Genomic DNA, 27964 nt, shown 5'->3' with positions numbered 1-27964 from the left:
GCAGAGGATGATGGCTACAGACACACAAGGTCACATCACAAATCACAAGGCCACAACAGGGACTTCATATCTTCGCAGAGCATCACTTCCCTCCAGAGCATCTCTTTATGGTATTTAAGGACAGCTGTTGCATGCTGAACCAGATTTCCTGATAGTTGTGCATTTTTATCCAGAATTCATAGGTCTTATGGGAGGAAAAGAGTCAGTTTGCTGTCACTCGCCCTGAATGGCCACGCTATTATAAATATCTGTCTTGTTTCAAATAGGAATCAAGTACAAAGATAGAGAAAAATTTCAACTATTTGGGTCAGAACACATCCAGCCTTTAGCAGAGTCAACAGGGAAATCTGATATGCTGAACCAAGCAGGAACGTGCTAGTGGAGTCATTTCCTCCCTCTCTTAGTGAGGAACACTTTCATGCACTGGAAAATCAAAAGAATTAGGTGAATGTTCGGTTTCCAACAATTTTTTGCTTTCATTTATCTAATGAGTTAGTTTCCAGATTCTGTGAAGACCACCACCATCAGGCAAGGAGGGTGAGGCGTCTTGGACAGAGCTCAGGGTCCAACCGGCAACCCTACAGTTACACCTACACCTGCCCCCCCCCCCCCCCCTTCCCCAAATACATAAATAAATAAAAGAGATACATAAACTAGCTTAAGGCTAAGAATGCATTGTCAGATTTATTTAAGTAAACGTTTCCTGACTCCACCCCAGATTTATACACATTTGCATCCCTAAAACAATCTCTCCTCAGCTGATATATTTCTTATTTACTGTTTATTTGGCTTCAGAAATTGCAACCAAATGGCAGATTAAATGACCTAACGCATTTCAGTATTATTTAGTTTACCATCCGCTCTTTTCTTTAAAAAATGCAACGTCCCCCTCGCATTTTCTTGAGGTTTTTCTTTATTTTGAGCCGCCATTCAGATGGCGACCTGTAGCTCCAAGCCTGCAGCTGATTCGTTTGACAGCCTGCTGTTTCACATCCCTTTTAAAAGTTTCCTCCTGACATCAGTTTGCGCACGACGCGCTTTGTGCCAAGAACAAGAAAGCTGCTTGGCGCGGCGGTAGTTGGGGTGGGTGGGGGAGCGCAGAGAGACAGCAGGGGTCTCCTTCTACAGCCTATATAAGGCTCTCAGAGCTCCTCTGGAGTCACAAAGGGAAGGATCTCAGGAACATCGCCAAAAAGCAGCAGCAGCTCCTCTAATAAGGAAATAACGCAGCTCTCCAGAGCGCACGGGATCAAATCCAAGCAGCTTGAAGAGAGAGTAAGGTGAGAAATACGAGTATGACTGAATGTTCGATTTAAATCATATTCTCGTTACATTTTAGTTGTGGGTAATTTTGGACGCACCCCACTGCAGCCTCCTAACTGGAAATGCCTAAAAACAATATTTTAGAAGATAATGTTTACTGTAGGAGGATTTACATAGAATGTAATTTTATCGAAGAACACGTGTATTTTATTGTGAAAGGGTAAACAACAAAATAAATGTTCACAAACATAATTTTTATTAACTATAATTTAAATGAGCTATAAAATGTTTTATTAGAACAGAATAGAACAGAATAGAATAGAATAGAATAGAATAGACTTTATTGATCCTAGTTGGGAAATTCACTTGTTACAGCAGCACCAACACTTAAGAGAATAATTTGAAGAAACATAATAACAAAAGTACGTTTATAGGCAGTGCTCTAGTATTGTAACCTACGACCACTAAAACCACAAAAAAAAAAAAAGAAAAATTTGGGTTCTAGAGGTATGTATACTGTAAGGGACACAGACATATGCAAATCCGGAATTAAACACATACTGAGTGTTGCATCAGATGAATGGATTGTTATTTTGAAGTGAACAGTCCAGAGAAGGCCCAACGAGGACATGTGGACATGTTTGTTTGACTGAGTGTCCTTCTCTGTCTGTCACTTTGGTATAAAATGTATGAGAGCCATGAGAAGGGCCCAGACAGAGGAGCTGGTGGAGGTTCAGTGTGAAGACATGGCACAGACAGGGGGAGGAGAAGGGTGTGGTGCCCAGAGCTGGCACAGCGTGTTGACACAGAACTGGTGCCAGACCTCGAGCTGCCTTTCCATCCAAAGGGAAAGAGGCTGCAGGGATCCAAGGATGAGAGCAACCAGTGCAAGTTGAAGTTTTTTTTAATTTTATTTATTTTTTGTTCATCTCTGCTCACAGACTGACTGCTCCTCTTTACAAAGCTCTGAGATGTTTGTTTTGGTTTTGAGCGTCCTGCTTGTAAGGGAAGTCAGATACAGAAAGTGTGGGGAACTCAGATCAGGCTTGCCATGGCTTGATAGATTTTCACTTCACAGTTTGCACACATTGAACAGATCTAACTCAGTCACTGCTATAGCAACAGTAAAATATCATTTTAGAATGAAACATTTCCAGATTACTCAATCTCATTTAGCATCAGCTCATAATTTGAATTCAGAAGTTACCAAGAAGCTCACATATGGTGCAGCTGTGGTTGTGCTCATGAAGAAATAATGAAAGTCAACCTAAATAATTAAATATTGCACAACATGCTGCTGAAATCTTTTGATTTATGCACCACTCTCTCAGTAAAAGGAAGTAAAAATGGTTGCAAGAGATTTCTTTCATGCATTTCTGACCCCTTGGCGTTGAGGCTTTTGTTATTTGTGGTGAGAGAGTGGTAGAATTGTGTTGCTGTTAACCAATCCAAGCTGAGATGTCCAAATATCAGGAAATAAGAGTCTAAATCCTGCCGTCTGAAGCTCAGCTATGATGTGGATATCTGCTAGTTCCTAGAAATGGTGCATCGGTATACAACCCCCCCCCCCCCTCCAATTCCCCCTGCGTACAAGGCATTTATTTCTTCTAGAGACCATCGCAGATGTATTGATTAAATGAGCGAACCCCACCTTTAAAGGGATACTAGGCAGTTTTGCTTGCTTTTAGCAACTTTTAGAGTTCGTATTTTTAACACCTTAATCTAACTGATGAGATGTCTCCTCAGCTTTCATTAGTTTCTACAGGAGCGGTTTATCACAACTCCAACAAATCAGCTGTGTTCACAATCTAAAACATGCAGGGAACTTGCTAGAAGCAGCCTCCAGCTCCACCGTGTCAACTCCACTCATGGATGTAGTTTTGACTTTAGAAGTGGGGGGGACAAAACCGGCATGAGGACTGGGGGGAATTTTTACAGTAAGAACACAAAAAATATGCATGTAACTACAGCCTAGATGCTCTTTTATGCAGTGCCAGCAATGCAGAACTGTCAAGTGCACAGGTGGCAGCAACGGCCAATCACACTTTAGCAAGTGTCAACAGAGCTTCCTCCACCAACAGGTAGTGGGCCTGCCAACTCTGAAGTTGCAAGTGTGGAATTCCGGCCACAGGGGGCGGTAGGGGTCTGAGTGACATTCCGTTAACTCGTAAAGGATCATTTTAGCTAATACTGGCTCAAGAAAAGGATTTAAAAATATACAAAACGTTGCATAGCAACCCTTTAACAGTTGACCACTAATCTCTGCCACCACATAATCTGGTACCTGGAGTCTCCTTAAAGGTGATCTCTGGACAGTTCCAGGACTCATTGATTATTTGAGACTTAAATGTTGAGTTTTCATTAATGGCTTCTTCACACTGAAAAAAAAAAGAAAACAAACTGAAGAACTTGTTACAGGGGAGTTGTAGTGAATTGCATCAGATCCTATTAATACGCAGTCATAAGGTGGTTTATCTGCCCCGAAGCAGACCGGTAGGAAGTAACGAGTTCCTGGCTGAGTAAACACACTCTGCTTCAGTATGGAGTCAGTTTTGCTTAATAAAGAATACCTACCTGCCATGCTCAGTTTAATCTAGCACATTTAACTTTGCGTGTTTATAAATGTCTATTGTTGAATTTCTCCTCTCCAGGTTGTTTGGACTCTGAGGAGAACCCAGACGGACCTAAAGTGTCAGAATGACCCGCTCTGCTGTGGCTTGGCCCCTCACCCCCTCCCTCCTCCTCCTGTTGTGTGTCATCCACACTTCTTCACTCTTCCTGCCCGACTCCAAGGAACTGAGGGAGCTGCTGATCCGCTATGAGCAGGAAGCTGGCCTGAACCCGGCTGGGAACAGGACCCGGCGGGCCATTCTCTGGTCAGACAGAGACGAGATCCTCCAGCTGCACAACAAGCTGAGAGGCAGCGTTTACCCCACTGCCTCAAACATGGAGCACATGGTGAGGCGTGTTGCATTATAATTCATCATCACCACTTTAAATCAACACGGATCAAACGTGTTCTGCGTCAGCATGACTGAGCGGGGAATCAAGGCATGTAATTAGGGCTTTAAAGTTCTATTTAACCCAGAAAAGGGGAGATGGTATAAAAACAATCTTTTCTCTCTGTTGGAAACATGCAGTAATGAAGGCTGAGCTGCTGCCAGCCCGCTGTGCGCCAGTCTTTTTACAGGCGGAGTAATAATGCTGACTCTGTCCTGTGCCTGCAAACAGCTCCGCTCTGGAGAATACGGGAGAGTGAGGGGCTGGTGGGGGAAAACGAAAGACCCCCGTGGAAGATTTCTGGCTGCAGGAGGAGAGGGATTATTGTTGATACACACAGAAGATCACTCAGGACCTCGTGTTCCATGAGGAGAAGCAGCAGCAGCCTACGAGTCTGTGGACTGTGGTTACAGCGCAGAGCAAAGTCTCTGTGGATTTACTCTGCTCTCTCATATTCCAGAGAACAGGCAGAGTGTGTGTTAGTGTTAGTACACTGGTGTTTGGGGTTACAGTGGTGTCTGTGTGTGCGTGTTGGAGTCACCACCATAAGGTTGGAAATTTACTGGGGAGGCCACTCTGCAAGGAGTCCTCGCTCCCCTTCTCTGAAGGAGTCAGGTGTCTTCTCTGATCTCCCTCCCTCCTCTCCGTTGTAGCAAAGAACCCCACTCAGGAAACGTGAATTATTCAGCTGTGATTGCTGTAGATTTGTAGTGGGCCCGAGCCAGATGCCAGCAAGCCCAACTCGGATGTCATCTTTTGAAGGTTGATGTTGAAACTGGACTTTGCTGGTTTCAGCTTATTAGCTTGGAAGGAAGTGTAGGAGGAGAGGCCTCAGACAGCTTGAGGTTAATAAGTTACTGAGTCAGAACTTTGTGTGGACTCCATCGAACACTGAAGAGAACTAGTTTTCTGCAACAGATTGCCAGAAATATGTCTTATCTTGTGTGTATGTGTGTGTGTGTGTGTGTGTGTGTGTGTGTGTGTGTGTGTGTGTGTGTGTGTGTAGATATGGGATGATGAGTTGGAGCGGTCTGCCACCCAGTGGGCAGAGGTGTGTCAGTGGGACCATGGGCCTCAGGACCTGCTCATGTCCATTGGACAAAACTTGGCGGTTCACTGGGGAAGGTGAGATTCAGCAACACTTTTTTATTTTGTTTGAGAAATATAACTGATTTTAAAATGTAATAGCAACAGAACATTGAAAAAAAAAGGTACCCCGTACCACTGGTAGCATTTTACATATTCAGAACTCAAAGCTAATGTCTAAATTATCTGCTAGAAAGGAATTTAATGCCTATTTGATTAGATTTTTGTGTCTTTTCCAGAAACTAAACCAGTTCTTGTAAACAGAGTCATCATTAATGTTCACACTGAGACACTTCCTCAGAGATTTCTCAGGTTTTGGGTCTGAAACCCATATTTATTTTTTGGGTTTGGTCAAGTCTTTGTGATTCCCTCTGTAGACGTATGATTGGATTGTCATCTGGACTTTGACAATAGTGCCACGAGTTGCTGATGTTACTTTCCTTTATAATTCTAATTTAAACTTTGCTTACCTGTTATGATTATTTACCATGATAGAAGGTTCAATTTAACCCCCAAAATGATCTTTCTGCTGATTTCTCCTAAAATATTCTGATGCGGTGAGGCAGGAATTAATTTTGCCAATTGGTGCTCTAATGATAAACTGAAGATTCATCTCAGATGTTATTGAGAAACTACACAACTTTTTCATATATTTAAATCATTTTCTTGAGCCAATATGTGCTAAAATGACTCTTTACAGGGTTAGCGAAAGCCCACCCAGCCTCTATCGCCCCCTGTGGCCAGAATGTTCCATTTGCAACTTCAGAGTTGCTGGTCTGTTCTGTTGGGCTACATTCTTGTTCCAGCACACGTCCTGCATGTTTTAGATGATGAACACAGCTGATTTGTTTAATTTAGTGATGAACCACTCCTGTAGACACCAATGAAGGCTGGGGAGACATTCCAGCTGTTAGATTAAGGTGTTAAAACGCACAGCGAGGAGATAAGTTTTGCTCTTGGTTCTACAAACGGACACTAGGGGGTGCTAAAAGTAAGCCCAAAGTGCCTGTTCTCCCTTTAACAGAAAATTATTGACCAGGGCTCCCTTGAAAAAGATTCTTTTGATCTCAGTTGGATTTTTTCCCTGGCCAAATACATATTAAATAAAAAAAAAATTCAATTCAATTCAATTCAAGTTTATTTATATAGCGCCAAATCACGACAAGAGTCGTCTCAAGGCACTTCACATAATAAACATTCCAATTCAGGACAGTTCATTAGGCCAATCAGAAATAATTTTTCCTATATAAGGAACCCAGCAAATTGCATCAAGTCACTGACTGGTGTCAGTGACTATACAGCAATCCTCATACCAAGCAAGCATAAAGCGACAGTGGAGAGGAAAACTCCCTTTTAACAGGAAGAAACCTCCAGAGAATCCTGGCTCAGTATAAGCAGCCATCCTCCACGACTCACTGGGGATCGAGAAGACAGAGCAGACACACACACACACGCACGCACGCACACACACACACACACACACACACACACGCACGCACACTCACAAAGACTAGTAATGTGTCTATAGTTATATAAAAAAAGACTAGAATTATGCAACAGAAAAACCAGTGTTTACATATCTTTAGTTTTATATTTTTGGGTCTAAACATCTGTTATTTCTCCCATCTGAATAAAGAGTTGATGGGCAAACACTTTAATCTTCATCCAAGTGAGTTTTTTTGCTGAGTTTAGCCAAAATGCGATGTCTGTCTTGATGTTTGGGTGTGTGTGTGTGTGTCAGTCTGACTCTTATCAGTGTAAACATGGATTTTAAATCATAACAAGTCAGGATTTGTTAAATCCATCAGAATGCTCTCTGTGTTATTATCATTTGCACAAAGGTCACATTTAGATTGTAAAGAGTTTTCTTTGCTCATAGATAGAGTTGGTGATATGACCCAAGTGTAAACCAAAGTGACCATGAAATATCAGACAGTTAACAATTGGCCCATTCCTGAATCCCATCCAGAATCTGTAGAGGAAAGTAAAGAGCTGCATGATGGTGAGGAAGTGTGTTCCCAGGAGGACAGACACAACTGGACTCTGTGTTTAATACCAGATGGCCTTTGCAGCAGGTGCTTTTCCAGGAATCAGCTCCCAGTCCCATTTCCCTCTCAGTGCTCCCTCTTTTTTCTCATTCCTCTCTCTGCCAGAAAACTCTGGTGTTGAGTCACATTTTTGCCCCCGCTCCACTCTTCCTCTCCATTTATTAGCTCAGCACTTTTCAGTACTGTAAAAAGAGATGTTTATACTAGGAGCTCGAGCTGATTTATTAGGAGGCTGTTAAGCCATGTTTAGATTTCATTTGTTCAAATTTTTCTTTTATTTGATTTGATTTCCCCTGTTATGTGGGAACAGCCTGCAGTGCCAGGTCGAACTAAGACACCATTTGAAGACCGGAGGTGTGTGTGTGTGGTGGTGGGGTGGGGTGGGGGGGTGGTTGTGGTGGTGGTGGTGGTGGGGGGGGGGGGGGTCGTTCTGAGTTTCTCAGGTCCAGCCAAGGTACCTGGCAGCTTCCTTAGATATTTCCCTCCTACCACTGGTAGCTGGATGGCCGTGACTGAGCCTACTGTTTGTGTCTTTGTGTGTGTGTGTGTGTGAATGCACTTCCTTCCACAGATACCGCTCCCCTGCCTTCCATGTCCAGGCCTGGTACGATGAAGTCAAAGATTACACCTATCCCTACGCTCACGAGTGCAATCCGTGGTGCCCAGACTGCTGCTCCGGGCCCATGTGTACACACTATACCCAGGTGAGACAACAGAACACATATCTCCTGCATCTATCTAGAGCAAATATTGAAAAACAAAAAATGTGTGAAAAAAATATAAATTTAATCCTGAAACAAGAAGTTTGCATTTTCTTAAGACTTTGCTCTGCAGCTGCTGGAATGCATTTATAGAAACAGCCACTCTTTGCCCACACCCTGAAACCAGATCGCTTTCATCTGGCAGTCAGATGGCAGTCAGACATCCTGTACTGCTCGACCTGTGGTCCTTTAAAGATGCTGATGGGGGGTCGGCAGTGCCAAGTCTGAGCATCCCCGCCATGTCTCTGTCTCGTATTTGTTGACGTGTCTGCAGTCGGGCCAGTCACGCTCCATTGGCATCTTCGATGGCATCGTGCCGGATTACCAGCACACGTCAGTCATTGTGCTGACTCACCTCTTCCAGAGGCCCCTAAGCATACAAGGAAACGATGAACATTCCTGTGGAGGGGGAACACATGTTAACTAGGAAGGTTTTGGAATATGGTACATTGACTTTTCCCGTTAAACGTTACATCATTTGCCTATAACTTCACTGCAAAAGCTTCATTCATAATGTTGACTAGTTTCGTACCCGAGTCGGTCGTTGATTTTTTTTAATGGCAGGGCTTTCCCGGAGGTCAGCGCTCGTTTGCATGTATTAGCTCTAGAATTGCCACAGTTATCCAAGTAACGTTGGAGCGCTGACCTCCGGGGATGCGTGCATTTATCAGACCCAAGACCCTCGCGGGGATGCCTCTCGGGGCGCCCCGGTCTCCTCCTTGAACCGTCACCTTATCGTGGTGGAGGAGTTTGAGTGCCCTAATGATCCTAGGAGCTATGTTGTCTGGGGGCACTTAGTGCCCCTGGTAGGGTCTCCCATGACAAATTGGTCTTAGGTGAAGGGTGAGACAAAGAACGGTTCGAAGGATCTTTCATGGCGGTGAAAACGAAGAGTCGGAGTACCCGGCCCGGAGGGTTACCGGGGTCCCACCCTGGAGCCAGGCCTGGGGTTGGGGCCCGTGAGCGAGCGCCTGGTGGCCGGGCTTTCGCCCATGGGGCCCGGCCGGGCCCAGCCCGAACCGGATACATGGGCTCGTCCAACTGTGGACCCACCACCCGCAGGAGGAACATGAAGGGTCCGGTGCAATGTGAATCGGGTGGCAGACCAAGGCGGGAGCCTTGGCGGTCCAATCCCCGGACAAGAAAACTAGTTTTTGGGACATGGAACGTCACCTCGCTGGCGGGGAAGGAGCCGGAGCTTGTGGCAGAGGTTGAGCGGTACCGGCTAGATATAGTCGGACTCACCTCGACACATTGCATTGGCTCTGGAACCCGAGACCTGGAGAGGGGTTGGACACTCTACTTTGCTGGAGTTGCTCCGGGTGAGAGGCGGAGGGCTGGGGTTGGCTTTTTGTTAGCCCCGAGACTCTCTGCCTGTGTGTTGGGGTTTACCCCGGGGGACAAGAGGGTAGCTTCCTTGCGCCTTCGGGTCGGGGAACGGGTCCTGACTGTTGTTTGTGCTTATGGGCCAAATATCAGTTCAGAGTACCCACCCTTTTTGGAGTCCCTGGGACGAGTGCTAAATAGTGCTCCATCAGGGGACTCCATTGTCCTGCTGGGGGACTTCAATGCTCACGTGGGCAATGACAGCTTGACCTGGAGGGGTGTGATTGGGAGGAATGGCCCACCTGATCAGAACTCGAGCGGTGTTTTGTTATTGGACTTCTGTGCAAGCCGCAGTTTGGCCATAACGAACACCATGTTCGAACATAAGGATGCCCACCGGTACACTTGGTACCAGGGCAGCCTAGGTCACAGGTCGATGATAGATTTTGTAGTCGTATCATCTGACCTGCGGCCGTATGTTTTGGACACCCGAGTGAAGAGAGGGGCGGAGCTGTCAACTGATCACCACCTGGTGGTGAGTTGGATCAGATGGCAAGGGAACATGCCGCGTAGACCTGGCAGACCCAAACGCATAGTGAGGGTCTGCTGGGAACGCCTGGCAGAAGAACCTGTCAAGACGGTCTTCAACTCCCACCTCCGGCAGAGCTTTGACCACGTCCCGAGAGCAGTGGGGGACATTGAGTGCGAGTGGGCCTTGTTCCACTCTGCGATTGTCGAGGCGGCTGTTGCTAGCTGTGGTCGTAAGGTGGCCGGTGCCAGTCGTGGTGGCAACCCCCGTACCCGCTGGTGGACACCAGAGGTTCGGGGAGCCGTCAGGCTGAAGAAGGAGGCCTACAGGGCGTGGCTGGTCTGTGGGTCTCCGGAGGCAGCAGACAGGTACCGGATAGCCAAGCGGGGTGCAGCAGTGGCAGTTGCCGAGGCAAAATCTCGGGCGTGGGAGGAGTTTGGTGAGGCCATGGAGAAAGACTATCGAGCGGCTCCAAAGAGGTTCTGGCAAACTGTCCGGCGCCTCAGGAGAGGAAGGCAGCAACTCGCTCACACTGTTTACAGTGGGGATGGGGAGCTGCTGACGTCAACTGAGGCTATAGTCGGACGGTGGAAGGAATACTTTGAGGAGCTCCTCAATCCCACCAATGCGCATTCCGAGGAGGAACCAGAGCTGGGAGGCCTGGGGATGGACTGTCCGATCTCGGGGGCAGAAGTTGCTGAGGTAGTCAAACAACTACACAGCGGCGGAGCCCCGGGGGCGGATGAGGTTCGTCCTGGGTATCTCAAGGCTATGGATGTTGTAGGGCTGTCATGGTTGACACGTCTCTACAACATTGCGTGGTCATCGGGGGCAGTTCCTAGGGAGTGGCAGACCGGGGTGGTGGTCCCCATCTTTAAGAAGGGTGACCTGAGGGTGTGTTCCAACTATAGGGGGATCACACTCCTCAGCCTCCCTGGAAAGGTCTACGCCAAGGTACTGGAGAGGAGGGTCCGATCGATAGTTGAATCTCAGATAGAGGAGGAGCAATGTGGTTTTCGTCCTGGCCGTGGAACTGTGGACCAGCTCTATACCCTTGCAAGGGTGATGGAGGGGGCATGGGAGTTTGCCCAACCAATCCACATGTGCTTTGTGGATTTGGAGAAGGCTTATGACCGTGTCCCCAGGGGCACCCTGTGGGGGACGCTCCAGGAGTATGGGGTGGGTGGCTTTCTGTTAAGGGCCATTCAGTCCCTTTACCAGAGGAGCGTGAGTTTGGTCCGCATAGCCGGTAGTAAGTCGGACCTGTTCCCAGTGAGGGTTGGACTCCGCCAGGGCTGCCCTTTGTCACCGGTTCTGTTCATCACTTTTATGGACAGAATTTCTAGACGCAGCCGTGGTGTGGAGTGTGTCGAGTTTGGTGGCAGGAGAATCTCGTCTCTGCTTTTTGCGGATGATGTGGTCCTACTAGCTTCATCCAGCTCTGACCTTCAGCTCTTGCTGGGTAGGTTCGCGGCCGAATGTGAAGCGGCTGGGATGAGGATCAGCACCTCCAAATCTGAGACCATGGTTCTCGACCGGAAAAGGGTGGCTTGCCACCTCCGGGTCGGGGGAGAGGTCCTACCTCAAGTGGAGGAGTTTAAGTATCTCGGGGTCTTGTTCACGAGTGAGGGTAGGAGGGATCGGGAGATCGACAGGCGGATTGGTTCGGCGTCTGCAGTGATGCGGACGCTGAGCCGATCTGTCGTGGGGAAGAGGGAGCTGAGCCAGAAAGCCAGGCTCTCGATTTACCGGTCGATCTACGTCCCAATCCTCACCTATGGTCATGAGCTTTGGGTAATGACCGAAAGAACGAGATCGCGGATACAAGCGGCCGAAATGAGTTTCCTCCGTAGGGTGGCCGGGCTCAGCCTTAGAGATAGGGTGAGGAGCTCGGACATTCGGGAGGGACTCGGAGTAGAACCGCTGCTCCTCCGGATCGAAAGGAGCCAGTTGAGGTGGTTTGGGCATCTGGTCAGGATGCCTCCTGGACGCCTCCCCGGGGAGGTGTTTCGGGCATGTCCTGCCGGCAGAAGGCCCTCGGGTCGACCCAGGACACGTTGGAGAAGTTACATCTCCAATCTGGTCCGGGAACGCCTTGGGGTCCTGCCGGAGGAGCTGGTGGACAAGGCCGGGGAGAGGACGGCCTGGAGCTCCCTAGTTGGGATGCTGCCCCCGCGACCCGGACCCGGATAAGCGGAGGAAGACGACGACGACGGCAGGGCTTTCTTTTCTTCCATGTTTGCCATAAAACTTACAATTTGTAGAAAACAGGGTTCATGGAACCAAATCCTGATTACAGGAAAAGCAGAAATAAAACAAAGAAAGGCTGCTAGAAGTCCCTACCAATCTTATTGTTTCCCCTGCAATAAAGTAACACTGGGCAGTTTCCTGCTCCTCTGCCCTACTGGTTGAATGTGGAATTACAACCGTTGTAAACAACCATGCTGCAGCCTGCCGTAGTTAGCACTAACAACGAGCTAACACGAACATGAGCCAACTAATACTAAAATAAACCACAAAGTAAAAAAGATCCACACTGTTACTTACAAGTCCAGTAGCAACAAAGCCAGGTCACCATCAGTCTGATTTTGTAGCCTCCTTTAGCTCCCTCAAATGAGCGTAGGCCACACCAATGTTCACTTTGTTTTTAGCTATTTGCTTCATCATCAAAGACGTTAGTGATGAAGCTACTTCCAGGCTCCACCATGACTCCAACAGAAAAAGCAAACTTCTTTTTCATCTTCTTGTTCTTTTTATTGACGATTGGCAAACAGAAAAAGCTTTCTGCTAGAATTACAGCTAACAGCTGTAAAGCAGGTAAAGAGCACCCCCTAGGACACCTACTTGCTACACAAAACTATCTAGCATGGTTTTTGGTCAGCAGTGGGCTGCAGAGTGTTGTCAAATATCAAGTTTTTAACTCAATAGTCACTGAGATGAATGTTAAAGCTGTAGCTTAAAGTTAAAAAACTACCTGTTGTTAATTTCCTGACTGTGGAGAAACTTACATGGCAGAGTTTACTTCTCGTTTCATCCAAAGTGTGATCTTTGTCTCTTTTGCCTCATTTTTACAGCTTGTCTGGGCTACAACCAACCGAGTGGGCTGTGCTGTGCACACGTGTCCACAGATGAACGTGTGGGGAGAAATCTGGGAGAACGCTGTTTACCTTGTGTGCAACTATTCCCCAAAGTAAGATTTTTTGTAATCAAACCTTCACTTAAGAAGCCTTCTCTGGATCCAGATGACCCAATGAATTATAGACCAATATCTAACCTTCCATTTTTATCCAAAGTCCTGGAGAAAATAGTGGCCATCCAAGTATGTGAGCATTTAAACACTAATGCTGTTTGAGGAATTTCAGTCTGGATTTAGAGAGTATCACAGCACTGAAACTGCATTAGTGAGAGTTACAAATGATATTCTCATGGCATCAGATAAGAATCGTGTGTCTGTTCTAGTCTTGTTAGATCTCAGTGCTGCCTTTGACACAGTTGATCACAATGTTCTTTTAGAAAGACGAACATGTTGTAGGGATCAAAGGAACTGCGCTAGGCTGGTTTAAATCCTACCTGTCTGACAGATTTCATTTTGTAAATGTACATGACAAATCTTCATACTCCAGGGTTACTTATGGAGTACCACAGGGTTCAGTGCTTGGACCAATTTTTTTTTACTATATATATATGCTCCCAATTGGTAAAATCATTAGACAACATGGGATAAACTTCCACTGTTATGCTGACGATACTCAGTTATATTTATCCATTAACCCTGATGAACCTAATCGGTTGGGTAGATTAAAGGCTTGTCTTGAGGACATATAAAATTGGATGACTCTAAACTTTTTGCTTTTAAATCAAGACAAGACGGAAGTTCTCATCTTTGGACCAGAAATCCAGAAAAGGAAATTGCTTAGTCAATCACCTGACCTGAATGGCATTAAATTAGTCTCCGAGAACAAAGTAAGGAACCTTGGTGTTATCTTTGACCAGGACATGTCATTCAAATCCCAGGTTAATCAGGATTGTAGGATTTCCTTTTTCCACCTTCGGAATATTGCTAAGATTAGAAGCATCCTTTCCAGGAGTGATGCTGAAAAACTAGTTCATGCATTTATTACATCAAGACTGGATTACTGTAATTCATTACTCTCAGGAAGTCCACAGAATGCAGTTAGAATTCTTAAGCTTGTCCAAAATGCTGCAGCTAGAGTTCTGATGAGAATTAAAAAGAGAGATCATATCTCTCCTGTCTTAGCTTCCCTACATTGGCTATCTGTTAAATTCAGAATAGATTTTAAGATCCTTCTTCTCACATATAAAGCTCTTAATAATCAAGCTCCATCATACATCAGTGATCTGATTGTTCCATACGTTCCTAACCGAGCACTTCGCTCTCAGACTGCAGGTTTACTGGTGGTTCCCAGAATATCTAAAATTAGGATGGGAGGCAGATCTTTTAGTTATCAGGCTCCTCTCCTGTGGAACCAGCTCCCAGTCTTAGTCCGTGAAGCAGACACCTTGTCTACTTTTAAGAATAGGCTTAAAACATTTTTATTTGATAGGGCTTATGGTTAAAATCTGACGTTAGCCTAGATCTGGACAAGTGGGGGAGTACAGGGAGGTGGAGTGTACAGTCGGTAAAGACGGCTCTCCCTTGCCCTGCCTCCAACATGCCTCCATCTAAATAGGATAGATTATCCAGAGTTATCTCTGTAGTTATGCTGCTATAGGCTTAGACTGCTGGATGATACACTGACCACTTTTCACACTCTACTACTTTCTTCTACAATCTGCTCTTTAACTGTATTATTTCCTGCTATTTCAGCTATTAACTTTATTTTTTTCTCTAAGTGTTTTTCTCCCCAGAAGAAGCTACAATGATGTTCTGCTGAGCTGTGGTGGCCTCATGGAGGGGGCCATCGTCTAGCACACTGCTGCTAACCACTTAAACATTCTCCCTCTCCTGATAACTTTTTGTTTCCTTGACGTTGGATGTGCTACTACTAGTTTACCCGTTTAACAATAGATTCACTAGGATAAATACAATAAAGTTTATCTCTCGCCAAATAGCATACTGACCAAGCAATCACGGTGTAACCATGGACACATTGCTTGGTGTGTGTGTGTGTGTGTGTGTGTGTGAGTGTGTGTGTGTGTGTGCTCTGTCTTCTCGATCCCCAGTGAGTCGTGGTGGATAGCTGCTTATACTGAGCCAGGATCCTCTGGAGGTTTCTTCCTGTTACAATGGAGTTTTCCTCTCCACTGTCGCTATATGCTTGCTTAGTATGAGGATTGCTGTAAAGTCACTGACACTAGTCAGTGACTTGATGCAATTTGCTGGGTTCCTTGTATAGGAAACATTTTGTCTGATTGGCTTAATGAACTGACCTGAATTGGAATGTTTATTAGGTGAAGTGCCTTGAGATGAATCTTGTCGTGATTTGGCGCTTATATATATAAAACTGAATTGAATTGAATTGAATTAAGATCAGTGATCTCCTCAGTTCTGCTGTTCGCCACGGGTTTCTCCTTGTTTCTCTTTCTAACAAAGCTCACAGATGTGTTCTTCTTTGACTTATCGCTGCCATTAGAGTGATGAATGGGGCTAAAGTGTGGTGCAGTTATTAGAAGGCTGTGATCATTTTTGTCAAGTTGGCTTTTGTTTACCATCTGTGCAGGGGCAACTGGATCGGAGAGGCCCCGTATCAACATGGCCGACCGTGTTCTCAGTGTCCTCCCAGCTATGGAGGAGGATGCAGAAATAACCTGTGCTACAAAGGTGAGACAGCATATTTAAACATCAGAACATTCTCTCTTTAGCAGCCCTAATCTTACAAGTGTGTCTGTTAACAGACTCTCAGCGCTCAGAGACGGAGGACATGAACGAAGTGGAGAAGCCGCAGGTACCACTGTCTCCTCGAACCACCTCCAAACCTGTTCCCAAGCTTCCCAAAAAACCTGCGTCCAAGCCGTTCACTCCAAAACCTGCATCGCCAAGGACAACATCTCCAAAAAGTCAAAGCAACCCCTACCTTGGTACAAGCAGAGAAATCAAAACTTAAACAAAATTCTTCCTTTTTTCAGATTAATGAATCTCTATTCTTTGCAGCTCACAACATTAAGTGTGAGACTAAACTGCGGGATAAATGCAAAGGGGTAACCTGCAACAGGTCAGGCTGGTGTCATGAGCTTATGTGCAAAATGGTTTCATTTAGCACACATTTCCTTTAAAATGAACTCCATTCCTTTTTCTGCAGACATAAATGTCCTGCCTTTTGTCTGCATGAGAAAGGCCAAGTTTGGGGAACCGGCACTTACGATGCAGTGAGTCTCCTCAACAGGAAAAACAAACCCATCATCATGCAACTTTTTAAAGGATTAATGCATTTTTTTCACTCATTGCTTTTGCAGCAATCCAGTATTTGCCGAGCTGCCATCCACGCTGGGGTCATCGGCAACGGTGGGGGGCTGGTCGACGTCACAAGGACAGACAAGTCTCCGTTTTTTGTCAGATCCACAAAAAATGGTGTTGAGTCTCTCAGGTAAATAGTCCTTGTTGGGGAAAAAACAGGATAAATATGCAATCAGAATGTGAGAGTAAAACCAGTGGACTTTTCATGTGTTCATACAGAATTTAATGTTTTGAGCTGAATGAGATTAGATCAATAGGTTTAAGCATTTATCAGAGTTACGGCTGCAGCATGCATGATGCACTGTTTAACGAGGGAAGGGATGGAAAGTCAAGAGGGAAAAGAAAAATTTTTATCATACTGATATCATTTTCCTTGTCTTACACTTAAACAGCAAACAAAACCCATGGATTAGCAGAACTAACCAATTTTCGGACGCACAAATTTATTTGACTTTATTTTAGATATTTGTTTTAAATAGTCAATCTCATTTTGTTAAAAGGCATGACCACAACAGAAAACATTTCCATTTTGCTCCAATTAAGTTCCTAAAATGTGCCCAAGCTCATTTCCAGTTTCATACCAGACGAGATGTATTCTAGGTAGCGGTTTATTTTCCTGACTCCAAAACATTCCTGTGTCTTTGCAGTAAATATAAATCTGGAAATTCTTTTGTGGTGGCTAAAGTTGAAGGTAAGCAAATTACTGTATTTATTTAAAGGCCTGGAACACTCTTTTAATCAATACATTTGCAGTGGTCTCTAGTGGGAATGAATGCCTTTTAGGTCGTACTCAGTGGGGTAGGGTGGGGGGTGTAAACACAGGTGAACCATTTCCAGGAACTAGAATGGTAAAGGATTAATAGCCTGTATTTGTATAGTGCCTTCTTAGGGTTCTACAACCCCCCAAAGCGCTTCACAACACAATCAGACATTCACACATTCACACGCTGGTGGTGATGAGCTACGATGAAGTCACAGCTGTCCTGGGACTAACTGACAGAGAAAATGCCTGCCGAACACAGGCGCCACTGTTCCCTCCAACCACCACCAGCAGGCAAGGTGGGTTAAGTGTCTTGCCCAAGGACACAACAGCAGCATTCTCTGGTCAAAGTTGGTATAGAACCTACAACTTTCCGACTGCAACCCGCTCTACCTCCTGAGCTACCGCCGTCTCCAGAAGTGAGCCACATCACAACTGAGCTTCATTTCCTGATATTTGGACATCTCTCCCCGATTGGAAAACAGCAACATGACTCTACCGCTGACTTGCAACTTTGATGTTTTATCTACACAAATAACACAAGTTAGAAGGAGTTCTGCCACGTGGTGATGATGTCGTTCATATTGTTTGGTGTTGATTATGTTTTGTTTGTTTTTATATTACACTTTGAATTAAATACATTTGGAAAAAAAATTGCTAATGCTAACGGTTAGCTTTGACTAGTCGGGACGCTCTCTGCTGATTTCTGGACGCTAAACCAACAACAGCCTTCCTCGTCGCGAGTCAAAATGGGTGAGTCCATGAATGTTAAATGACAGTGTGACATAGATCAGTCAGGCTTTTCTAATCGTAGAGTTTCGCCGTCTATTTCTATCAGAAGCTAATGCAGGAGATAGGTGTCGGAGACTTTTTTCATGTTCAGCCTGCATGAAAAACTCAGAGTAAGTTTTGAAAACATTTTTTCTGTGTTTCTTGCCTTTAAAAGTCAACTTCACTGAAAAACCATTTTTAATGATAATTTCTGATTATAATCAGAGTTTTTCATGCAGGCTGACCATTAAAATAGTCTCCTACACCTATCTCCTGCATTCGCTTGTGACAGAAAACAGACATTGAAATGCTTAGATTTCAAAATCCTGACAGATCTACAGCACACTGTTGCAAAACATTCATTGACTCACCCATTATGACTCATGACGGGGAAGACTGTTGTTGTTTTAGCGTCCAGGAAACAGCAGAGAAAGTCTCGGCTAGTACAAACTAACCATTAGCATTAGCAACTCCACCATCTGTGTTATTTGTGGAGATAAAACATCAACGTTGCAAGTCAGTGGTGGAGTTGCATTGCTGTTATCCAATCAGAGGCAAGGAAATAAGACTCCAGATCCCACCGTCTTTCTCCTCTGGCTGAAGTCTCCATCCTCAAACAGGCACACCGGAGCTTTCCCCCCCCCAGAGAACAACTTCAAAAGCATTCTTTCCTACTAGAGACCACTGCAAATATATAAAATATTTGTAAAGTCGACCTTTAAATTCATATTTTCAGGTCACAAACATCAGCTCAGTATTTTATGATTATCCTTTCTCTCTGTGTGTGACAGAACTCACTGCAGACTGCTACACCACCGTGGCTGAAATCTGTCCCTTCAAAAGACCCTACTCACACTGTCCGAGGTGCCTTTACACATCTGATAACGCGTACTGAAGTGTATATTTTGGGTCATAATGTACTCACTTTGTTAGGCACCTGTTATTCAGACTTTCATTTCGTTAAATCTTCTAATTTGCTCACCCACTTTTGCTTCCAAATGCTTTCTAAGTAGCATAACGTATAAAAATGATAATGGTTAAATAATAAATAAGGACTTTTTCTACATTTTCAGAGTTTCCTGTCCAGCCAACTGTAAGTCTCAGCCTTCTTACTGGTCACCTGTAATCGGGAACAACATCTACGCAGATGTGAGTATTTATAAACCACATCCAAAATGTTTTTGTTCTTACTTGTGAAATGTGAGTCAGCTGAGTTCAGTCTCTACAATTTATTTAGTCTTTAACTAGTTTTACTATCTGGGAATGACCGACTGAGTCATAATCTTTTTTAAAGGCTGTATTTATTATGACTCTAAGCATTAACAGAAGAAAACGTGCTGGGACAGAATAAAGTGTAGAAACCAGTTTAATCCTCATGTGAAGACATTTTGTAAACAGTGAGAGCAACAGCAAAAAATAAAAAAAGAAACACGTCACTCTGAGCACTCAGATGCGCAACCAATCAGTATCCCAGATTGCTCGTTTAAAAATTTTTTTTTTTAGAAAAGACAACTGCTTTAAATTAACACACTGAAGTCACAATACATCATAATCATAACAGATTAGTCAGAGGAAGTCCTCCTGGGACTAATCTTATAATATCTTAATCCTGAAGTTTATAAACATCAGAAAGTTACAGCCACACAAGGTCATAGTGAGGTTAGTTGAGTCGTACAGTATCTTGGGTAAAATTGCCACTCGGAGTCAATGACGTCCTTTTGGGGAGGAACGAGCACGTCAAAGACACTCCAAAGAAGGCCCACTGACTCCTAACAAAAGTGCCGAGGAGTGATTTACAGTCCAGGCACCCACATTTATTTCCAGAGTGGTGCAGAGGCTAATGTTGGTCAAACATCAGATGTAAAACGTCTGGTAAGAATCGCTGGAGTGCCTGGCGTGATCCATGTTTGGATTGGAAATGACTGATTCTGCTCTGTTGATAAGAGCTTAAGGTTTGTTATGTTGGAACCAGAATTCTGGCACGAGCTTCTATGTTGGTGTGTGTCTGTCAGCGTGCGTGCGTGTAAAAGTTAAGCGTCACTACGTTGGTGAGTTATGATTTATTTGGTAGTGGATAGCAGTAGTTTTCAGTGTTGTTTTTTAAATGCGCAAAAAAAAAAACATCTGGTGTTGTCTTCGCAGATCTCCAGCATCTGTAAAGCAGCCGTACATGCGGGGGTGATTAAAGCAGACGGGGGTTTTGTTGATGTTCTGCCACTGGAAAGGAGGAGGAGCTACACCGGAGTTCTGAAAAATGGAGTCCAGTCTGAAAGGTATCCACGCTCGCCCAACCTACTGTACTGTATATGTGTGTACATGACATCAGCTATGGTCCGGATTCCAGATTTTGGTCTGCTCGTAGGGAGCTGGGTTTAAAACATGCATGACCAAACATGGTGTGTGACAACATTCAGGGACCCATGTGTTTGGCAGCTCTGAAACTGCCAATCCTCCCTAGCTAGAGAAAAAAAGTCTCTAAAGAGGAAATTGTATGAGAAATAGTTGGTACAAAAGGGACCAACATCTTCAATAGCAATGTTTCCACTAAAGGAATCGTGGGAAATTTCTGGAAGGGCGAAAGTTGACAGGGAGAAAAAAGATGGCTCTGTCCTCTCAGCCATTGTGTTTCCATCCAAAATATGTCATTTCAAGACTTTGCAAAGACATCAGCATATCGAGACAGTTTAGGCAGTGAGAGACGTCATTGGTGAGCGATAAAATAACATAAAACAGACATGACATTAAAAGTTTTACTCTGCCAAAGTAAGTCAGATTTGAATCCATTCGTGGGATAGTGAGAGAGGCCATGTAACAAAAGTAGCATTCAGTGACCAAAAGAAGCGTTGTTTTTTACAGCACTCTGTAAGAGAACAAGAATCATGTTAAATTAAAGCGTTGTGTGTGAGTGTGTGGGGGGCGTTTCATCACATCTTTTGGTGTTGGGTGTTTAGAAATGACAAATTTCTAAAAAAATTTCAGCTGGAATGAGAATCAGCACCTCTAAATCCGAGACCGTGGTCCTGAGTCATGGTCCTGAGCCTTATCTGGGTTAGGAATAAGGTCTTGCCCCAAGTGGAGGAGTTTAAGTATCTCGGAGTCTTGTTCATGAGTGAGGGAAAGATGGAGCGTGAGATCGATAGATGGATTGTTGCTGCGTCCACAGTGATGCAGGCGTTGTGATGAAGAGAGAGCTGAGCCAGAAGGCAAAGCTCTCGATTTACCGGTCGATCTACATTCCTACCCTCACCTATGATCATGAGCTTTGGATAGTGACCGAAAGAAGGAGATCACGGATACAAGTGGCCGAAATGAGTTTTCTCCGCAGGGTGTCTGGGCTCTCCCTTAGTGATAGAAGCTCTGTCATTCAGGAGGGGCTTGGAGTAGACCCAATGCTCTTCCACGTCGAGTGGAGCCAGTTGAGGTGGCTCGGGCATCTAGTTAGGATGCCTCCTGGATGCCTCCCTGGTGAGGTTTCATGGGCACGTCCAACCGTGAGAAGGCCTAAAGGAAGACCCAGGACAAGCTGGAGAGACTATGTCTCATGGCTGGCCAGGGAACTCCTTTGGAATCCTTCGGAGGAGATTACCAAAGTGGCTGGGGAAAGGGAAGTCTGGGCCTCCCTGCTTAGGCTAATGTCCCCACGACCCGACTCCGGATAAGTAGTCGAAAATGGATGGATGCATGGATTTTTTTTTCCTTTCCATTCCACCAATAACTCTTCCAATTTTACAAATACTGATTTTTTGGCTATGCCTGCTGATGTCATTTCCTACAACTAATCAGTGTGAGTTATCCACAAGTCCCGCCCAGTGACTCTTCTGGGTCATTTCTGAGTACCTACCTCAGATCAGGTACTCAGTTGGCCCCTGAAATGGCCCGGAAAGTGATTCTTTTGAGCCGGCCCGGTGAAATGGAGACACATGCATGCCGCAAAGGTTCAGTAAAATTACCTGGAAGTCTCGATAGTGGAAACAGGCCTAATGTTGCACCAAAAGCAAGTCACGAAGGCCCAATTTGTTGATTGCTCAGATTGGGAAATCTATAATTGTTGCTGTAAGATAAGCAAGATTTTTTTCTTTTTTTGAGGTAGATGAAGTAGCAAACAGAATAATCTCAAATATTTATTTTAAGGGAGACTAGGCAGTTTTGGGTTGTGATTAGCACCCCCTAGTGTACGTTTAGTAGAACCAAAAGCAAAACCTATCTACTCGCTGTGCGTTCGTCTTTTTAACACCTTAATCTAACAGCTGAAATGTCTCCCCAGCCTTCATTAGTGTCTGCAAGAGTGATTCATCACTAAATTAAACAAATCAGCCGTGTTAATCAATTAAAACATGCAGAAGTACTGGAAGCAGACTGTAGGGCCAGCTATGTCCGCTCCATTTATTTCCAAGTCCAACAGACCTGACCGACACTCTGAAGTTGCAAATGTGGTATTCTGGCCAAAGTATAAATTTAATCAGATATCAAAATTTAGTATTGACCTTTTTTTTTTAAATAGTTTAATTAAAAACTGTATTTGCATTCAGTGTCTTGTGCTTCTTAAGTTTTTTTTTATTTGACCAGTGTGACTCAACTTCGGAAAACCAAGTAAATTTGACAGGAATGAAAACTATTCCAGAGAAAGGCAGTCTTATCCAGTATTTACAATCCTAATTTATATTTACTGTTATCCTGGGTGTATTGGGCCCTGCATGCACACTATGTTTCACATATCGCTCTCATGTCTGTGGCCGATTACAGCGGACTAAACAGAGGCACAGAAACCATTGTGGCCAGTTTAACTGGCATATCCTTGTGTAAGAGTAATGATGTGGTTTGGTGCGTCGATTGGCCACACACAGGATCTTTGCTTATTTTACCCACACAATTCAATTGACTTTGCAAAGTGGTGAATGGCAAATTACAACCCAAGTCTGATTCCGCAAAACTCGATGCAGAGTTTTGAAGGCTTTAGTCAGGGCATTGGGACAGAAGGTCAGTGAGTCGCTGAGGGAGTGTTGGTGCTGCATGCCAACATCATGGCCGTGTGGGCAGTTTGGAGTGCACTCACACCCTATCCTCTTACCTCAGGGTGGAAATGCTGTCAGTCAGTTTGTCAGCTTTCCTATACGAACAATTATCTGCGATAGGACTCCAATGGTGCTAACCTGTTGTGGTTATTGATCATGGCACAGCTTCAAGGTCTGTCTTGCTAATGAACTAATTAAAATCATTAGGTCAAGCACATGTGGTGACTGGAAAAGACAGCCTCAGAAATACTTGAACAATGAGTCATTCTGCGAACATTTTCCATAAATATTGAATGCTTTGATTGTCTTTAGATTAAATAAGTCGCTGAGTGCATTTAGGCAGGAGAGAAAGGGGCTGTGATCACTTTTCTATCTTTTAGACACTGATTATATTTGTGTTCATGTTCTGCAGGATTTCAGTGAGATGAGTTACTTTGTGTTATATAAGCTATTTAGTTTGTTTTTCTGGTCCCCTTTGTGGTAGTTTAGGTACTTTAGCTGAGTTTTTTTTTGTGTATTATTTTCTATGCAGTACTCTTGATATTATGGCCTAATCACAATATTTCCACTCTTGCACCCTTCAATAGAGAGCCTAAGTCTACTTCCTTTAATGTTGGCTCGTGGGTCCACGGAAGAATGAAAAAATTGATGCAAGTCAACGGCGCTAAAAACGCTATTTTCCAATCCGCTTTGTCTCACGCCCTGGATCGCACATATGTTGTAATGCAATTTAAATTAGTAGTAATGTGCGATGTGTGTTTCGCCAGTCACGTACTTTGAGATTTATCAGCTTGAAAAAGTTTGCTGTTAGCATGACTACAAATCGGAAGTTGGTACGTCGCATATATGACGTCACCACAGAATATCCTCTCCCCTAGCATAGCTGCTTCTTACCACATGGCCAGACTTATGGTGGTTCTTTCCTCCTGAAAGAAGGATTTGAAGTTTGCTGAACTTACAGCCATTTTCCGTCTGTTTTTCTCTGTGTCTGGTTCGATAACGTCACTTTTGTGAAGCGCTGTCGTCCTGGACTTGTTTTCACACAAAACTTAAAATGGCGTTTTCCCCCTGTTCAAAAAAAAAAAAAAAAGGAAGTTCTTGGTATCAAAAAGCTTCTTTAAAATTCACGGACATCATATGAGAAATCCATGGCACATAACAAGCGGAAATAGGAAATGGCTTTTTTAGTCTCATTGACTTGCATTCATTTTTTTATTCTTCCGGGGACCCATGAGCCAGAAGAAGATGGTTGTGACTTAGGATCCCAATTGCGCGTTCCTGGCCAGGGGTGCGGGTGCGTAGGGTGTCCTGATTCTCAAGTGTGGAAGGTGACCACGCCCCATTTACACTCACATTTACACCCTTGATCTGCACTTCACCCAAGTCCACATCGATGCAGACTTCGGTCAAGGTTATTACCCACAATGCATTGCTGTGTGGGAATTTTGAGAAGAAGGTGGAGCAATGGCTCAAATGCATTTTTGAAAATAAGCATTTTCAAACGAAAGACATTCATTTTGAAATGATTAATGATATTTATTCATGCTTTGAATATTTTAGACTAAGATTTAATGTGGATGGCTATTAATTAGAATTTTGCCAAAGAATTGTTTGTTTGAAAGTTGTTAAAGATTTTTTTAAAAGTAGCACAAATAGCGACCGACATCTCAGCATGAGTTGTGGTCGATGACGCAATGCTCCCTGTTCCAATGGGCACATTTGTGTACCATGCACTCAAAGCCTTACTGCACACCTCCTTTAAGTGCACACCACAGAAGGGAGTAGTGTGCAGTGTGAGTATTGGAACTGGGCCCATTTGCTACTCTTGATTTTCAGCACCAGCTGATTAATATAAGTAATCACCCCACATGTGTCCATTCACCTCTCTCAGCACATTTCCCCCTTGGGTTTCCCCTGATTTCTGCCAAATTATTGACCTCCTTATTTTTGTTAGATTCAGAGATTTGTGTCTTGATTTTCTCTGACAAGGCTGTGCTCTTTCAGAGAAAGTGTATATGTGTAATACTCTCTGGGGTTTATTTTGACTAAAAAATAAATAAACAAAGCTGCGTAATGCCAGTTATCTTCATTTTGTATAATTTTGAAAGTAAACTGTTACAAGTCACCATGATCTATCTTAGACAAGACCTGGTTTAATGTAATCACATTTTATTCATTAATAAAGCAGCATTTCATCATCATAAAGAAGAAACGTTAATCTTAATTTATAACAATTTTGCCTAAAGTAAAAAAAAAAAAGTCCAACTCTAGAACCCTGTGGAACCCCAAAGGTACCAGAGGTGGTAAAGGGATTCAGTCGAGGGCAGCATTTACCTTGAATGTGGTATTTTCTTGTTAGCGTAAATATATGTGAACAAAATGACATTTTTACATGTAAAACAAAAGGGAAATATTATAGCAGAAATGACAAAAAAGAATGAGCATAAATAGACGTTTAGACATAAACACGTGCACCTGCTGCCTGAATGATCAACAGCTGTGAGCTATTTAAGTCTCTCTTTTTTAAGTAAATAAATGAAAACAATACTGTGGTAGTTTTTTCTATTATTATTTACTTGCGGATAACTCTAAAGTGGGTTTCTCTGTGTTTTCAGCAAAAGCAACACAGAAGGAGGCTCCTTCCGACTCTTTGCTGTGAAGATGTGACAAGAAACTACTCACAGGTTAAAACAGCGTGGCAGTTTGTCTTTCTTTGAATATGTTGGCTTATGTGTTATTAAAAGTAGTCCCAGATATATAAAAAACACTCTCCTATCATCTGATTGTTCAATATTTTGATGACTTGTTTCATTTTCACCTTTTTTTCAATAGACATCTATAATCTATGAAAAGAGAACTGTTCCATGTGTTATAAATTAAACAGGTGGTGCTGGAAGTGTTTATTAAGAAATAAATATGTTTACATTTATGTTTACTTAAAAAATATATGTTGGTTTTCATACACCAGAATGTATACTGATCACACTGTATTTAATCATTTTGTACAGAGCATATGTTATTTTGTCATGAATTACATGATTACGGTGTATTATTATAGTTGTACTAAATTAGAGACGTTTTTGCTTACCCTGTTCAGATTTTGAACATCTTCAGCTTACAGCCTACAAATTCACAGTAGCAGAGAATCATGACTCCCTTTTATTTTGTTAAATATGACAGATGTTCTTATGAAACAATTTATTGAAGCCATAATGACAGTAGGAAAGTAGAATTGAAGTATGGCCTGTAAACACGTCCACTTGGGTTTTTCTCTGGGGTCTTAATCTATATTTTGTCTTCTTCTGTGAAGCCACGTCTGAGTCTGAATCATATTAACAAGGTGAAGAACAAACTCGTTCTGAGAGGTGGACAGAAAATGTAAAAATTAAAGTCATTTTAGGGGAATGTTGGAATGGAAATGATGTTGCAATAATATTTTTAATGTCTAGAGGAGCTGTAATTTTTTTAGTTGGTTGTTTTCCAAATCTTTTTTTGTATGTACAAGAATGCAATGTTGCCCCTCCCCCTTCCACCCAAGGCGATTGAATGTGTCGCACACATAAAGGTTCAGAGAATTTTAGCTGTGAAGGGGCCAGTTCTGTAATTTACGGACTTTGGAAGAATTGAGTTTCCGTGCACACTTTACTGTCATAATCCAGAAAAGTCCTGTTTTTTTCGTTACAAATCCTGCTTTATATCACAGAAGTAAAAAATCTAAAAGCACAGTAAACACCTTAAAGTTTATCTTCATGTTGGTTTTCTGGAGGATTCAGCCCCATAAACAAACAAATTCAAAAGCTTGCCTTCAAGTTTTTAAACTTTTTTTAATCTACCTCACTCCTTTTTTTCCGCTAAGCTTTTAGGTCTTAAGGGAATTTTTTTATAGTAAATTTGAAGGGTTTTATAAAATAATTGCAACTGTAAATACTGATTTTTAAAAATTCTTTTGTGAAATATCAAATACGTGTTTTATTTGTTATCTGTATTTTTATATCTGTATAATATTTTCAGTACTGTTTTTGCACAACTTCAGAATAAAGTATGTTTAATAAATGCAAATGCATAATAATATTGATTACTGCTTGTCTCATTTACATGTGGGACACTTGTTTAATCAATACATTTGCAGTAGTCTCCAGTACGAATTAATGTCTTGCAAGTCGTACTCGAGAGGGAAAAAATACTCATTTGCGCCTGTTTCAGGAACTAGCAGAATGCTTTATTGGAGGAGAGCTTACCATGGCAGGATTTGGAGTCTTATTTCCTGATATTTGGACATCTCACCTCAGATTGCAATGTTGATGTTTTATCTCCACAAATGACACAATCCTGGGGGAGTTCTGCTGTGTGGTGGAGTTGCTAACGCTAATGGTTAGCTTCCACCACCCGAGACATTCTCTGCTGATTCCTGGACGCTAAAAAAACATCAGCCTTCCCCGTCGTGAATCAAGATGGGTGAGTCCATGAACGTTTTGAGACAGTGTGACATAGATCTGTCAGGCTTTTAGAGTTATACCATTTATTTTCTATCAGAAGCTAATGCAGGAGACTATTTTCATGTTCAGCCTGCATGACAATCTCAGAATTACTGGTTATAATCAGAAATAATAAAAAATTAACTTTTTTCAGTGTTCCACACCTTTAAGAAAAACACATTCTTTCATTCACAAATGTATTAAATGTGCTGTAACCAAAAGACCCAGCTAAAATCGGTGTAACATGGACGATGGATTGACGTTAGACCGAGACCACCCAGTTTGTGTTCGTTGTCTTTGGAAGAGAATGGCTGACCATGGTCATCGCCTGTCTCTGCTTCTTGTGGGCGCACACGGGCCAAGAGAAGTGGAACAGCATAATATAATGATCACTTTTATAAAAACCACGTACAGTTGAACAATCTGCCACACAGAAAGAATTCATGGATTAGAATAAAACATTATTTTATAGATTTGACACTTGAGCAGCATTTTTGTTTGTCGCTGATCTAAATGAC

General features: G+C 43.4%; 1 protein-coding gene across 2 annotated transcripts; it reads left to right on the top strand.

Moving 5' to 3' along the window:
• Positions 1 to 26532, top strand: crispld2 (cysteine-rich secretory protein LCCL domain containing 2). 2 transcript variants are annotated; one of them, XM_054739994.2, is made up of 15 exons: positions 1 to 110; positions 3915 to 4221; positions 5270 to 5388; positions 7969 to 8101; positions 13088 to 13203; positions 15695 to 15795; positions 15870 to 16052; positions 16126 to 16186; positions 16274 to 16340; positions 16428 to 16558; positions 17076 to 17119; positions 18751 to 18823; positions 19033 to 19108; positions 20102 to 20232; positions 25587 to 26532. In XM_054739994.2, exons 2-15 carry the CDS (start codon positions 3961 to 3963, stop codon positions 25636 to 25638), a joined length of 1548 nt encoding a protein of 515 aa, XP_054595969.2. In that variant the 5' UTR covers positions 1 to 110; positions 3915 to 3960; the 3' UTR covers positions 25639 to 26532. The 2 variants fall into 2 exon arrangements, with proteins under 2 accessions (XP_054595969.2, XP_054595968.2); XM_054739993.2 differs by lacking the exon at positions 1 to 110 and adding an exon at positions 1151 to 1280.
• Positions 26533 to 27964: the final 1432 nt, after the last annotated feature.

The sequence above is a fragment of the Nothobranchius furzeri genome, chromosome 9, assembly GCF_043380555.1.
Source record: "Nothobranchius furzeri strain GRZ-AD chromosome 9, NfurGRZ-RIMD1, whole genome shotgun sequence".
Taxonomy (NCBI): Eukaryota; Metazoa; Chordata; class Actinopteri; order Cyprinodontiformes; family Nothobranchiidae; genus Nothobranchius; species Nothobranchius furzeri.
This window is presented reverse-complemented; position numbering and strand designations above follow the sequence as displayed.